This window comes from Maniola hyperantus, chromosome 1, assembly GCF_902806685.2.
Source record: "Maniola hyperantus chromosome 1, iAphHyp1.2, whole genome shotgun sequence".
NCBI classification, from domain to species: domain Eukaryota; kingdom Metazoa; phylum Arthropoda; class Insecta; order Lepidoptera; family Nymphalidae; genus Maniola; species Maniola hyperantus.
In genome coordinates, this window is record NC_048536.1 from 12,062,719 (window position 1) to 12,078,459 (window position 15,741).

At 40.4% G+C, this 15,741-nt stretch overlaps 2 protein-coding genes and 1 long non-coding RNA gene across 4 annotated transcripts in view; 2 read left to right on the forward strand and 1 right to left on the reverse strand.

Annotated features, from left to right (window-relative positions):
* Positions 1–15,741, reverse strand: part of LOC117983741 (serine-rich adhesin for platelets) — a 195,834-nt gene that overhangs the window by 145,323 nt on the left and 34,770 nt on the right. The gene's annotated exons all lie outside the window — the stretch shown is intronic.
* LOC138402283 (uncharacterized) overlaps positions 1–15,741 on the forward strand; it is a 154,726-nt gene that overhangs the window by 19,269 nt on the left and 119,716 nt on the right. The window lies entirely within an intron of this gene.
* LOC138402261 (uncharacterized) lies at positions 10,950–12,352 on the forward strand. Its single transcript, XM_069498222.1, has one exon. It carries the CDS (start codon positions 10,981–10,983, stop codon positions 12,262–12,264), a length of 1,284 nt encoding a protein of 427 aa, XP_069354323.1. The 5' UTR covers positions 10,950–10,980; the 3' UTR covers positions 12,265–12,352.

The following is a 15,741-nucleotide window of genomic DNA, read 5'->3' on the forward strand; positions in this document are numbered from 1 at the left end:
AAAGCATGAAATTTTGTAAAGGAGTTCCTTTGTAGGTGAACATGAGATGCAGGTCCATATAAGAAAAGTCGGATGGTTTTGAGAATTGTCGGTAGGAAATCCCTTCAGAAACACGGCTTGTGATTTAATTCAACATTACAAGGCTTTTTAGTAAAGACCTATTAGACGAATATTAGGCTCCGCGTGGAATCTTGTAAAGTCTGTGCACTAACATAGTGTCGCTACCCCAACTAGTGTTTATTATTTATTTTTATTTATTACAATAAACATAAGAATAATATAGTAGGTGTTCTATTTTATTCTTAGAATAGAAAACATTTATTTAACAAACACAGTGAAAAATAATATAATAAAAGCAAAATAATAAATGCGCCTGCGGGTGTAGCGATACTAAGTTAGTGAACAGACTTTATTCGTCTAATAAGACTTTTAAAAAAAGCAGGTACATGTGGGCGTATTTGCTTTATAGAATTACTAGCTGATGCCCGAGACATCATTTCTTGAGATATAGGTTTTTTAAAATGCCGTGGGAACTCTTTAATTATACGGGATGAAAAGTAGCATGTGTTAATTTTTTTTAAAAAATATTATTATTTATATTCTCATAAATTTTTGTGTTTGGATGTACTAAATAAACAGACCAATATGAAAATACTTTCACTTTTCCTCCAGTGATGTTTAAATGCGGGATACTTTTGCAAATTATTATTTATGAAGTACTTTTTCAACTGTGTACGTATTTCAATCGTAATATCTCAGACTCTTAGGAGAAAAAGTGCAAAGACATTTTTTATAGATGATCTACATGATCTACAATTTGGTCCAACATATTTTTATGATAAAACTTACCGTTTGGCTGAAAACCGCAAAAACTCATATTTGTGAACTTTGACCTTGAATATCTTTTTTTATACATAATGGTGTCCCGAACATTCGAACAAATTTTCAGCTCTATGCAATTTAACCCCTACCTTTATCGCACCCCTATTTTTTGAGCTAAATCGACTGGACTATATGAATCGATAGACACACATCTAACCTCCAATGAATACATTATTGTATGGTTGAAACTCGAAAAGGATTATGTCTAAGTTGTGACTTGGGACATAAAAACAAAACCTTTTATGTAAAAATGCTGCAATACTCTATAAGCGGAAGATCCCATTATTATACTGTTATATCAGTATACTTGTGGTTATCAATAAAAACTAATTAATCATAAGCATTCATGAATAATTCATTAGCTATTGGCGCAAAGCCAACAATCATAGTTTGAAGAGACGCTGTCCGGAGCACATGGCTGGCCTTTATCTTCCTTCATGTGTGCAGCTTAATTATGGAAATAGCTCAGAGATTAGTATTACCCATATTATAAATGCGAAAGTTGTTTGTTGTTTGTTGGTTTATTAGTTTGTCCTTCAATCACGTCGCAACGGAGCAACCAATCGACGTGATTTGCATGGGTATAGTTAAAGACCTAGAGAGTTACGAAGGTTACTTTATATCCCGGAAAATCAAAGATTTCATGCGAACGAAATCGAGAGCAATAGCTAACCTTTTCACTTTCAGCTTTCCTTTATGTGTGCCGCTTAATTATGGAAATGGCTCAGGGATTAAAAATAAATTGGAGCAATAATTTTTTTGGTTAGAGAAATTCATCAAACAGTAATGAGCTGATTATATATTTCATACCAATTAAAATAAATTAATTTCGACATGATTTATAAATTATCCCTAACCTATACCTACCTTAAAAATTATAATATGAAAATTCATAAAAAACATTGATTCCATTAATTTCCAACATTCTATACATCGATATCCATACTAATATTATAATAATGCGAAAATGTGACTTGTGGGCTTATCCGTTTAACGGATTTTGACGATAGGCACAAAGATAGCTTGAAGCTCGGGGAAGGACATAGGCTACTTTTTATTACGGAAAATCAGTGACCTCGATTTTATAAAAACCTGTAACGAAGTTGCGTGTCACCTAGTGATTTACAAATATTGATTAAAACAATGACTTATTATAATATGGAATTGTATTCCTCTATGCACCATGTACAGTAGCCGGCAAGAAATATTGTACATCGACCTTTAGAATGAGATTTCGGGTTTGTAGAGCGTTGTCTCTGACACTCATACCTATGTGACGTTTTGTCAGTCTCAACGACAGAGACAATGCTCTAAAGGCCGATATACAATATTTCTTGCCAGCTACTGTTTTAGATACATCGTACAAAAAGGTAATACATACCATTTTTTTCTGGGTTTCATTAGAATCTTTGAAACAAGAGAAAGAACCGCCCATCATTAGGTAATTAGACTTTTCAATTAATCTACATCTAGAAATAGAAGGGTTAAATTTAGATCCACGCACGTAAAACCCATTAAGTGCGACCACGAAATTAATGTGTAATGTATAACCGCACGAGTGTCGTACTCGTAATAATAAAAATATATTGCTAATTAGCAAATCCCCCACCGTCCCGTCGTCGTTTTGAAAATGTTTTGCAGTTTGCTTATTAATTTCGTTCGTCTGGTACAAAATTAAGTACTTAACTAATACGATAAGCACACATTCATTACATATGTATAGGAATCCTCTTACTAAAGGATCAAGGCACATTAACGGGCGAGTCAATGAGACGCGACGCGATGCGTCATTTGTAACGTATTGCACTTGAAACTAAAATTGTATCTTCATTACATAATTAGCTGTGAAGAAGAAATTCATTAAAATGAAAACAAATCGACGAGCGCGTTAGTGCTCCTTCTTATTTCCTACAGAATTTCCCTCACACTGTATGAAGAATTTAAATCACAGTATGAAGAAAAGATAAATCCTTACTCTGCGGTACAATGTAACGTTTTAGAAAAGACACGTCACTTCGCTTCCTCAATGCCGCAATATTGCTTCAGCCTAAGGTTCATAAACTCGGTTTTATATATTTCTAGTTTTTATATTCTGCGTATGTAATTTTTGCTAGGTAATTCATAGCTTACATCTTCGAGAGGTTACTCAATTAGTATTTAATATTTACCAGTATGTATTACCACTTACACGCATAACCACAATAACGGAAGCAAAACATTTCCTCAGTCATTAGTTTCATGTGTTATGAATTATACAATATCGCGTAATGCAAGAACACGTGGCCGTGATGGTGCCGGGGTCGGTCATTGACCCGCAATTTCAGGGTGCCGTTAATCGCTTTTGCGACCGGCTACGGTGTACGAAAGAGAATATTTCTGTAACTTTGGGTTTTGTTTCCCCTACACTGTTTTTAATCTTATTGCACGAAATCTCATTAACTAAAAGCAAGTTACCGAATAAAACCACTGAACTTGATTTGTCGTGAACAAATTCGGACATTATGTACCTATTTTTTATCACTTAAGTACTTACCTACCTACTAATTATTACAAATACGAAATTGTATTTGTTTGTTGATTTGTCCTTCAATCACGCCACAACGTGACGAAGAAATGAATGACGTAATTTTTTTGTATGGATAGGTAGGTACACCTAGTTTTGCAGACTCATTTTGAAAAATGGAATCCCAAACGCGTTTAATTTTACTTCAACCGTGCACGAATGCTATACTTACGCACATTGACTTATTATCCTACCCACGCACTTAATTTTTATTTCTTATCAGCCCTGTTAAACATGCCTAATATCCCTTTCCTCTCCAACTAAGCGTAAATAAAGCTTGTGCTATAAAGAATGGGTACGAAAATAGTGTAACGGGTGGAGATTCCAGTCCGCACCTTGGCCGAGGTCCGAGGTATTGAAGCTAAGCTATATACATATTATTTAATCAAGGAATTATGTTACACAAACATTATGTAATCGAAATAAATGGGAAACAAGAACCGATTTTTTTGTTGTAAATACAGAATACAGCAAGCATATCTGATTTCATTATGTCATGGCAATAATATATCATTCCACGAGGGGTGCTGCCTATCAGAATAACATCGAAATTACAATATAGAGGAGTGGTTTAGGTTTGATATTACGGGTAGTGATATCACGCATCATCATCATCATTATCATTGTCAACCGATAGACGTCCACTGCTGGACGTAGGTCTCTTGTAGCCATCCACACACCACGGTCTTGCGCCGCCTTATTCCAGCAGCTGCGACTCGTTTTATGTCATTTGTCCACCTAGTGCGGTCGTTCAACGCTGCGCTTTCCGGTATACCACTCATCATCATCATCAACCGATAGACGTCCACTGCTGGACATAGGTGTCTTGTAGGAACTCCCACACGCCACGGTCTTGCGCCGCCTGAATCCAGCGGCTCCTGATGTCGTCCGTCTACCTAGTGGGGGTCTTCCAACACTGCGTCTTCTGCGTATACCTAAGACACACAATCCAGTTGGGTAGGTCCAATTTCGAGAAAGAGGTCAGCCGCCGAATCCAACTCGGTTGGGCAGCGTTCAGGTATATCACTATTCACTCACGACAGTTTAATCGTTAAATAAACTAAACCCCTCTGAGTATGAGTGACAGCCCTACGATACACTGTCATTCAATAGGCACGTTGATAAATATTCTATTTTGATACACCCACTACTATCTCTATTAAACAAACTATCTACATGTTGAACTAGATTTACATAAAATGTATATCGCCAGCAAAATTGAACTCTGTATTCTAACGAAATAAAACATGTTTATTTTTAGTTCCGGTAGACCACGATTATTATTTTATAACTTAATCTTCACGATTTAAAAACAATAAGTAGTGAGAGTTAATAGATTTTTTTTCTAGTTGTTTTTTACATACAAACTTTTACGCTTTCTTCGTTATTACATCTATACCATATTATAAAGTGATTCGAATTATAAATGGCCTCCTTATAAGTAAGTATTATATAAAAATTTAGACAGGAAGTAAATGAGTCTACAACTGACTTTGGGCTACAACTTTCTATTACCTTTAAAAGACATAATTTCTCTTTTCTACGATATCTACGCATTAATACACAATCGTATACATATTTACAAGCATTCACTAAATAATTGCATTTTAAAATACCTATTACAATGAAAACTTGTTACCTAGAAAAGAATAATCCACTTTTTATAGCATTCATTTATATAGCATCCTTCAGAAACCAGTTTTATAGCAAAATAAACTTAACTCCAGTACCACCGGTACTTACTCCGAGTTTATCGGCATTTCACAACGGTTACTTACATAAAGGCCACAAAGCCTCAAATCTAAGCAAAGTATGGATTATGAATAACTTTTTTAAATCTCTAAATCTTACCAAGTAGTTTATGTTATAGTAAAAACTCTTATGCAGTCATATACTATTCAACTGGAAAAAAAATCTAAGCACCCCGTTCCCCGTCTTGTTAGTCTATAGTCCTACCACTAGTGGTTTTACTTTTGTAAAGCGCGAAGCCAGAAGTTCGTGAAGAGGTCCTGAATGAAGCGAGCCTACGAGGCCGAGTGAGTATTAATTATTAACAATATTAATTAAGTCCCATGCTATAGAGCATTTTGTCTTATAGTTTTGAATGACAATTCTATAATTCGTACAATTGCCTTACGAACTATGTGCCCTGCTCATTGCCACTTCAACTAGTTCGTACAACCGGTAGACGTTGGGGTCCCAAGGTGCTGGAATGGCGACCTCGCACCGGAAGACGCAGCGTTGGAAGACCCCACACTAGGTGGACGGACGATATCAGACGAGTCGCAGGGAGCCGCTGGATTCAGGCGGCGCAAGACCGTTGCATGTGGGAGTCCCTACAAGAGACCTATGTCCAGCAGTGGACGTCTATTGGTTGATGATGAAAATGATGACAATAGCCGTAGAAATCAGGACAATATTTTCCTTTACTTCTTACGTAATAAATGATGAAAACATGAAAATGGTGTTAGGTACTAAGTAGAAATTAAAGTACCTTAACTATATGGGTATAAGGAAACCGACAATGTGCGGACTTGAAGGCATCAAATATGAATAGTATGAGGTGTGAACCGGAGGCGAGGGAGGAGCCCGTAGTTCCTGATTATCCTCATTTTACATCCGTGTCACGTTCCCGTCTTCCTCCTCAACTAAGATATCGCTAGAAAAGGAAAGGTCTGGGAAACCTACCTTCATACATACATTAGCTATGAGCTTTCTATTAAATTATATATTTGTGTTGCCAATGTCAAGGCACTATAACTTTTTAACACGGACGTTTTTAAATACACACAATTATTTTTTACAGGCTATGACATAATAAAGAACTGTTGACTATCTCCCTCTTTGATATCGTCTCTCACTATAGAGGCAACGATAAGTGCTTGGTAATTAAACATGTTTTAGCTAAAGTCAAACAGCGTAGAAAGAAGTTAGTGGTGCTAATTCGGCTGAAAACAAATCTCAAAACTAAACTAGTGATATCCTTGTTATCTATAAGATCTATTCTATAAGATAAGATATCTATCTTATCTCCCGGCGTGGCAGAGCTAGTTAATGGTCTGGGTCTCAGCCGTCATCAGGCGGCCACGTTCCATTCGCTAGTTAGGCTAAACGAGGCATTCCTTCATGCAACCGGGCGGGTCGGCGGGGTTGCGGATTGCCGGTGTCCATAGGACCCTGGACAAGAAGGAACTGCTAAGGTACCACTCCCAACACCTGAGCAGAGCCTAGAAACCCTTTTCCCGTGTTCCTACCTTCCCACTCCAATCCAAATAACCTTCTTTTTTATAACTCCTTACAAACCACCCTAAAATCCCGCACACTACACAATCACTTATACACAGAGACGCACACAAACACTACACAATTAACACATCAACCCAAAAAATGGCGGATCATAACAACAGTATTGGTCTCCTGGTGGGTAGCGGTGTAACGCCCAAATCCCACCCTGGCACCCAGGCGTCGTCTACGGAAGGCGCCCAGGGCCCAGGCTGCCCCATCGTATCAGGAGGGGGCAAAGACCCGCACATTATCGGTATGACGATGAAATCAACGACCTCTGCTACTAACATGGACCTGTCCTCCCTAGCCGCAGCGATCCCTGCGCCTGCTAGCGCAAGCGCATGGACGCTCGTAGCTCCCAAACAGAAAAAGAAAAAGAAGGGAAAAAGGACAGACAGACGGACAATACCACAAACGGACACCCAGGCTGACGCACAGATGGACAGACCGACCGTAGACCGGAAAGGCGGGAAGCGTAAAGAACCCGACTGCCCAACCGCGGATGCCGGCGACTTGGCCGGGGGAAGTGCGAGAGGAAACGAAGGACGGCCTTCACTAAGTGGAGTACGGCCTCTCGTGGACACTCGCGCAATCCCCGGCTGTTCCGCCGACGGACATGCGAGCGGGCAGGAATCGGTCTCTGACCGCAACCCACGTGCCTCGGGTGAGTCGAGCACCTCCACCGGAAGGGCTGGGCAAACCGTGGTCATGGACAGGGGGAACGACGGCGGTCGCACTGACCTCGGAGGGAACCCAATCCGGACGCGGGGCGCAACGGGCCCCGACGGTTCCAACACCGCTCGACCCCCAACGACAACAACAACAACAACAAACAAACCGAACAGTGACAACATACAAAAATCCCCCAACCCACCTAAAATGCGGGCTCGCCCCCGCTTAAGGAAGCGGAACAGGGGAACGATACAACAAAATGACGACGAACAGAACAACCCTGGACCGTCGACAAGTCAACCCAATAAAAGAAATAGACTTGACGACTCAATCTCACCCAGGGGGGAATATAAACGAGCACGAACGGACCACAGACCAAACCGAGATGCGAAGGACCACTACGCGAAAGCCGTCCAATCGCACTTGAGTGTGGCTGTGACAACTACCCCTAGGACTGACTTAACCCAAGCTGAGGCGAACACCATACAGGGTTTGATACAGAAGGCGATTTTCGCGGCCTGCATCGAACCCTTGGCACCAGGCCAAACCCGATACGCCCCGGCGTTTGAAGGTAAAGCCTTCCTCAGCGAGGGTGTTCTGAAAATGTGGTGCCACGACAACCAAGCGCTAAGCTGGCTCAAGAACGTGGTGCCAAATTTAACATCACCCAAGAGCGGAACAAGACTCACTGTGATACAACAGACCGAGATACCAATCAGGGTAAAGTCGGGGCTATATGTCCCAGACTACGACGGGGAGATAGGGCAACTTCATCAGGTCTTATCTCACCAAAACCCGTGGTATAAGGTGTCACAGTGGGTATTGTTCAGCTACTCGCGAACAACTAGCAGCCCTCCTGGTGTGTTCCTCATACTAGGAATTCCCAACGAGGAGCTGCCGACGATTCTGGAGCGCGGCAGGAAGGTCGCCTACTCCACGGGCACTATTTACATCAGGTTCTTCACGGACGAAGGACTAAGTGATGTACCGCCCGGACATAACTTAGAGCCTGAGAACCGAGAGGAGCCTGAGGTGGGTGGTGACATGGATGTGGATGAACCAACCAGTCAGCTCCGCGCAACAACACCTGAGCCCTCCGTAAGCACAGTCCTCGACAAAATCGAGGAAATGCTAGCGGACCCCCGGACTAACCTTACACAACCCCGGGAGAGAAGGGAGACACAAAACGCTGCAGAAAAAACTGCCCCTGCCGAACAAACCCCGGCACAGAGGGCGACGGAAAAATAAAGATCGTTCAAACCAACCTCCAGCACAAACACCTTGCCACGGCCACGTTACGAAGGCAGCTGGAGGTTGAAGACGAGACCATCGCCCTGATCCAGGAGCCGTGGGTCAGGGGAAAAACCATATGTGGTTTCGGAAGCTGTCATGGTAAGATCTTTTCACACAGCAGTGATGAACCACCAAGAACATGCATCTACATTCCACGCTGTATTACAGCGTTATTACTAACACAATACTGTTCCAGAGATCTGACAGCAGTTAAAATAAATAACGGAATACAACAAGGCATAGGGCGACCACCAAGACCGGTGGTCCTAGCATCAATATACATGCCTATCGAGGACGGAATACCAACAAAAGAACTGGTGGAACTTGTAATACACTGTGAGGATAACGACATCGATTTAATTATCTCTGTCGATAGCAACGCGCATCACAACCTATGGGGATGCAAAGTCAACAACAAACGTGGTGAGCAATTTGTGAACTATATACTAACCACTAACCTAACAATTATTAACATAGGCACCGAACCGACCTTCGTGACGAGTAGGTACCAAACCATAATTGATATAACCTTAGCGTCAACAAGAGCCGCAGATCAGGTAAAAAACTGGCGAGTCAGTGACGAGCCTTCACTATCTGACCACAGGCGGATATGCTACGAGCTAGATCTCATGATAACTCCACACGTACCAAGGAGAAACCCAAGAAAAACCGACAGATTAAAATACAAAAGCCTGCTGACACATCAGATAGGCGTAAATAAACCAAAAGACATCGATGATATCGCCAACATCGAAGAAAACGTAAATAAACTAACGAAATATATTAAGACAAGCTATGAACAAGCTTGTCCCCTAAAGAAAAACAACATAAAGCAACCATCGAAAAACAACTGGTGGGGTCCTGATCTGGAAAGAATGAGGAAAAAACTCAGACATCTTTTCAACAGAGCTAAAAACACCAAGCAAGAACAAGATTGGGACAACTATAAGGAAGCCCAATACCTATACAATAAACGCGTCAGGGAAAAGGAAAAAGCTTCCTGGCATAAGTTCTGCACAAGCATAGAATCAAACGATACTGCTGCTCGCATACGCAAGATTCTAGCAAATGACAACACCCGCACACTCGGATCACTGAGGAAAGCGGACGGAACATACACCAAGGACGACAAAGAGATAAGCGAAACGCTCATCGAAACACACTTCCCTGGCTGTAGAATAGTAGACTCAACAGACTGGGGAAGCACCCTTGGTCACCATCCAATAGAAGAGGATTGGGACTTTGCCAACAACATAGTCACGCGAGATAGAATCAGCTGGGCTATTGACACCTTCCACCCTTTCAAAACAGGAGGGACCGACACCATTTTCCCAGCACTTTTACAATGGGGAAAACTTCAACTGACACCATGGCTGGAAATAATATACAAGGCCTGCATAGCATACAAATACATACCAATGGCCTGGAGAGAAGTGAAAGTGGTCTTCCTACCAAAACCTGGAAGGAGTGACTACACATTGCCGAAGTCCTTCAGACCAATCAGCCTTACATCTTTTCTACTAAAAACGCTCGAAAGACTTGTTGACAGGTCCCTCAGGGACAGAACCTTAAAACATCTACCTTTACACTCACACCAACACGCTTACAGTACGGGCAAATCAACAGAAACCGCACTTCATTCTGTTGTTACCAAAATCGAACATGACCTCGAAAACAAATTATCGACACTAGGCGTGTTCATAGACATTGAAGGAGCCTTTGATAAAACAACTTTCGGTAGTATAGACAAAGCTTTGGAAAGATACAAGGCGTCAACAACCATACGCAGCTGGATAAGAGCTTTACTAGAACAGAGAATCATACAACTAGACATCAACGGAGTCACAAAAGGCATAGTAGCGAGAGGCTGTCCTCAAGGAGGTGTCCTGTCACCAATACTATGGAACCTTGTAGTTGACGACCTGATAACCAAACTAAACAAAAGTGGGTTCTATACCATTGGTTATGCAGATGATCTCACCATCCTAATCAGTGGCAAGCTAGAAAACACATTATACGAAGTCATGCAACGAGCTTTGCGCTTAATAGAAAGATGGTGCAATGAAAACGAACTTACAGTAAATCCGAAGAAAACAGAGATGATACTGTTTACCAACAAAAGGAAAATTGAACTAACCAAACCACCAACTTTGTTTAACACAAGCCTTGAACTGTCCGCAGAGGTAAAATATCTCGGTGTGACACTGGACAGCAAACTCAGCTGGAAAAGGCATACAGAAGATAAAACCAAAAAGTCACTAGCAATACTAAACCAATGCAAACGCATGCTAGGGAAAAAATGGGGACTAAAACCAAAGATAATGAAATGGTTATACCTATCGGTAGTAAGATGTTCACTAACATATGCTGCACTTGTATGGTGGCCAAGAACTCTCCTTACTACCGCCCAGCAAGAACTACAGAAATTTCAACGACAAGCATGCCTCGCCATTACCGGCTGCATGAGTACCACACCAACAGCAGCGTTAGAAGTCATATTGGGCATTCCGCCCCTACACATACACATCAAAGAAGAAGCAACACTCGCAGCCCTGAGACTGAAAACCTCAGGGCATTGGAAAGAACAAAACACAATGCACACTAAAATTCTAGGGCAAAACATAAACAAAGAACCACGTTTGCAGTGGAAATGCGACAGAACCGAAAAACAACACATACTAGACAAAAACTACAAGATAAACTCAGAGAAGAACTTAGATCCGAAGCCAGCACAAGACACAATAGAAGTGTACACCGACGGATCCAAAACGAAAACGGGCACAGGAGCTGGAGCCTACTGCCAAGAACTAAACATGAGAATAAGTCACGCACTCGGTAAGGACAACTCTGTCTTCCAAGCAGAGTGTGTGGGCATTATGACCGCGGCTATAGCCGTGGCCAATCGACAGGTAACAAACTTTAAAATTAACATTAACTCAGATAGCCAAGCTGCTCTTAAAGCCTTGGCTAGATTCTCGACGACCTCACAACTCATACAAGACTGCCACAAGACTCTGGAAACACTCGCCATGTCAAACGACATCACCCTAAGGTGGGTCAAAGGACATGATGGAGACCAGGGAAACGAGGCGGCCGACGCACTAGCACGAAAGGCTACGACATTGAAGGTGATCGGGCCAGAACCTATTGTTCCCATACCCTTCAGTGAGTATAAAACCTGGTTGCATGAACTAACACTAAAAGAGCATTCCCAACTATGGGCAAACACAACAGACTGCAGGCAAGCCAAAGAGGCTTTCCCCAACATAGACAAACGGCAAACTAACAAACTACTCCGCCTGGACAGAGGTAAACTTAGGAAGGTGGTGGGACTCATAACAGGGCATAGCCCACTAAACAAACACCTTTTCGTTATAGGTGTTACCGACAGTCCTTTGTGCAGGGCTTGCATGGAGGTCGACGAAACACCGACGCACGTGGTCCTAGAGTGCACGGGCGTAGCAGAACAACGCGAACGCCATTTGGGTTCCCCGACCTCATTCCATGAAGCCCTCGGCAACCTGGGCGGTCTACTCGGCTTCTGGAGTGAGCTTGGATGGCTGGAGTGAAGACTTCAGCGGGGAGGGGCAATGCACGCACAACAGACGGAAACGTTTAAGTGCGGAAACCAGCCCAGAGCGAAGAAAGAAGAAGAAAGAAAGATCCTTGTTATCTATCTAAAATCACCTAAAACTGTAAATAAAAATTAGGCAATTGGTAAACGAGCACAGGAAAACATTCTTCTTGTAAGAATAAAATTAGATAGTACTGTAACCTATATTCAAACCTCTGAGACAGAATGAGATTTGCAGAATATGGATAAGTCATAGATAAGACGTCACGTAGTAAGGCGAAGGATTTTACAATTCTTTTACACGTACCTAGATATAGTCTCACGAACCCAATGGTATCTTTTTGTGAATAAGTAATAACGCATTTGATACGACGCGACGGACGGCGGACCTGTAAGTATATTTATAGTTTTCGGTTTATCCTATTGGTCTACTTGTTTGCGTCAAAATTTAACGTAAACCGGCAAGAACTCTATTTCGAGTAAGTGAGTTTACGTAGGTTTATTAAGACAACGAGAATTCGACTCTCAGACCGATCACGATCCAAAATCCATCTGATCGAAATCCGTGAAAATAAGGATGTAAAATGTCTACGTCATAAATGTCTTAAGCTTCCATACAAATAGTTCTACGCTTACTTCGTAACGTAACGTATATTCACGGACTCGGATCGGATGAGTGCGTAATCACCATTAGGTTAGAAAATTAATTTACAGTTACTATCAGATGTTAGTGTTAATAACCGGGAACAGGACGGCCATGCTCTCCGAGGCACAGAAGAAACGAAAGGACCAAATTCGGACCTCCAAAGTCGGACCCATCCAGTTACCGACTTGGGCCAACGTTGCTTAACAATGTCAATTGATTTGTATGCGATATCACAATAGGCCACATGTCCTTTGATTTTAATAGAAATCCTAAAATATAAAATCGCGTGTTACGAAATTGTTCCGGACAAAAAGCTTTTAGCATATTTAGCACTCCTCTCATTAGTTTAGGTATTTCCCTAGAGCGCAGCCATTATGCATGCCAAATGTTCGTTCAAAAATTATGAAACAACATGCCTATCTCTATGAAAAAAGCGCAGAATTACTTCCACATAATTCTTATAGAATTTTCGCTACAGTGTCGATTTTGTTTGTACAAACAAGCAAACAAGAAGACCACGTGTAAGTTAGTAAAAACTTTTTGCTCTATCACGTGTGTTCTAATTATGAAAACTTCTATATTATGTGACAGACATATTAAGAAATAGTAAGTTGTAAAAGTTAGGTACCTCTACCTACTACAGTCTCCGTCTTTTTATAGTGGGCACGTATTCAACAAAGTAGTAACACATGTCTTTAGCTTGTAGGTCACGTATGACAGAAATGGTCACTGGCAATGAAAATAATATGAACAGTTATCTTAAAATGCTTTTGCTTTCGTATCGATCGGGAAAAAACCAGTTTGAAAATAAGACCAGAGCCAGACGTTTTGAATGCGAAAAAAAAATTTCGAAAAGAAATAAGGTTTTAATTTTATCTTGAAAGTAGAACCACGGATAAAAACCGGCCAAGTGCGAGTCAGGCTCGCGCACCGAGGGTTCCGTACTACAGTCGTATTTTTTCGACATTTTGCACGATAATTCAAAAACTATGATGCATAAAAATAAATCAAAATCTGTTTTAGAATGCACAGGTAAAGCCCTTTCGTATGATACCCCACTTGATATAGTTATCTTACTTCAAAAATTGAAAATACTAATTATTAGTTCATGACCACATTTAAATTTTTTTGTGTGATGTTAACCTTAAAATTCACGGTTTTTAGATTTTTCCCCTTATGTCTATAAGACCTACCTACCTGCCAAATTTCATGATTCCAAGTCAACGGAAGTACCCTGTAGGTTTCTTGACAGACCGACAGACAGACAGACAACAAAGTGATCCTACAAGGGTTCCGTTTTTCCTTTTGAGGTACAGGAACCCAAACATTAGGCTTATCTTGTCAAATTGCATTCAACAATGTACTTACTTCAAGTTTAAAAGTTTAAGAGAACCTATTTAAAAGTTTTTTTTCATGCAAGATAAGCTTCTTATTGACGAAAATTGATGACAGCATTAAGTGCCTGATGAAAACCATAGATTTGATGAACGCGGACTTGCCATATTTAGTTAAGATCTTTTAATAATATTTATATATAAACTGTAACATATTATTTTATTTTACCGTAACAATTTTTTGTAAATAGACACTATGAACATAGCTTTGTAAAAATCCGTAGGTAGCTAGCTCATTAGATACACGTTGGTAAACTGTTATACATTTATGAAATACATACATGGAATTTATATAAGATGTGTGTACATACTTCCAGTGAGCTAAGTTGCTAACACTTTTTCATTAGAACGTCAAAATATTACGAAAGGAATGTAAGTGTTAACCGTAACATACCAGTGATTAAATCACGTCACGTTTAATGTTGCATTGTATATACTTACTTCATATGGAATTGAAATACATGTGGATACCTGCAACAGTATATGTTGCATTGTATATACTTACTTCATATGGAATTGAAATACATGTGGATACCTGCAACAGTATCTGCTTTTATTTAAACGTTTTAAAACACGATCAAATAGAAAAGCTCACATTATAAAATTTTATTTAGTTATCATAATATTATTTTGTAGCACCTCTGCCAAACTATTGTATTGTACTAAACTCTACAATAAGTAGAAACTAAAGTAAAGTAAAATATTTTTTACTGTACACCATAGCAAGATAAAGCAAATCCAACAACTGACTATCAAAAAGAGTAGGTACATACAATAGTACCTACTTTGAATAAATGATTTGACTTTGAATTTGACCTTGTAATAAGATAGTTAGTTCTACAATAATAAGCGTAAGTGAGCAAGATTAAACTTCAGATGTTTCAGCTCATGCCTAGATGTACAAAAGTATGTAAAGAGTTAAATATTCGCGCACCACCTACCTACAAGATAGTCATACAGTGTAAATAAATGACAACCACCTCATAAAAAAAGAAAAATGTCTGAGTATAAAAGTAAACAACTGCCGGTAGCAATAAAAATCACACGAACTGGCGAGATAAGGAATAAATATAATTTGTAACAATTCACATTTTTTTGTTGTAGAATATGACTTACCAACTTTAAGTGGAGCAAAAAAGGAAGTGGACTTTTAAAATTTGGGTACTCCTGGGGAAGAGCATTAATGACCTGGGAGGCCGTTTCAAAGGCTCTTAAAGAAAAAATCCTAAAATCCCTCCTCATGCTCGGAGGCCGGAGGGGAAGTAATGCATTTTCCTTTATCACCGCCGCGCGGACAGTTTGTGCGCTTCGACAAGGGGGCCCCTTTTACGATTATTGTGTTCACATTGTTACATGCAATACGAAATAAAAATCTGCAAAACAAAAACCGTTCTGGGATATGCATCCACAATGGCACATAAAACTCAGTAGT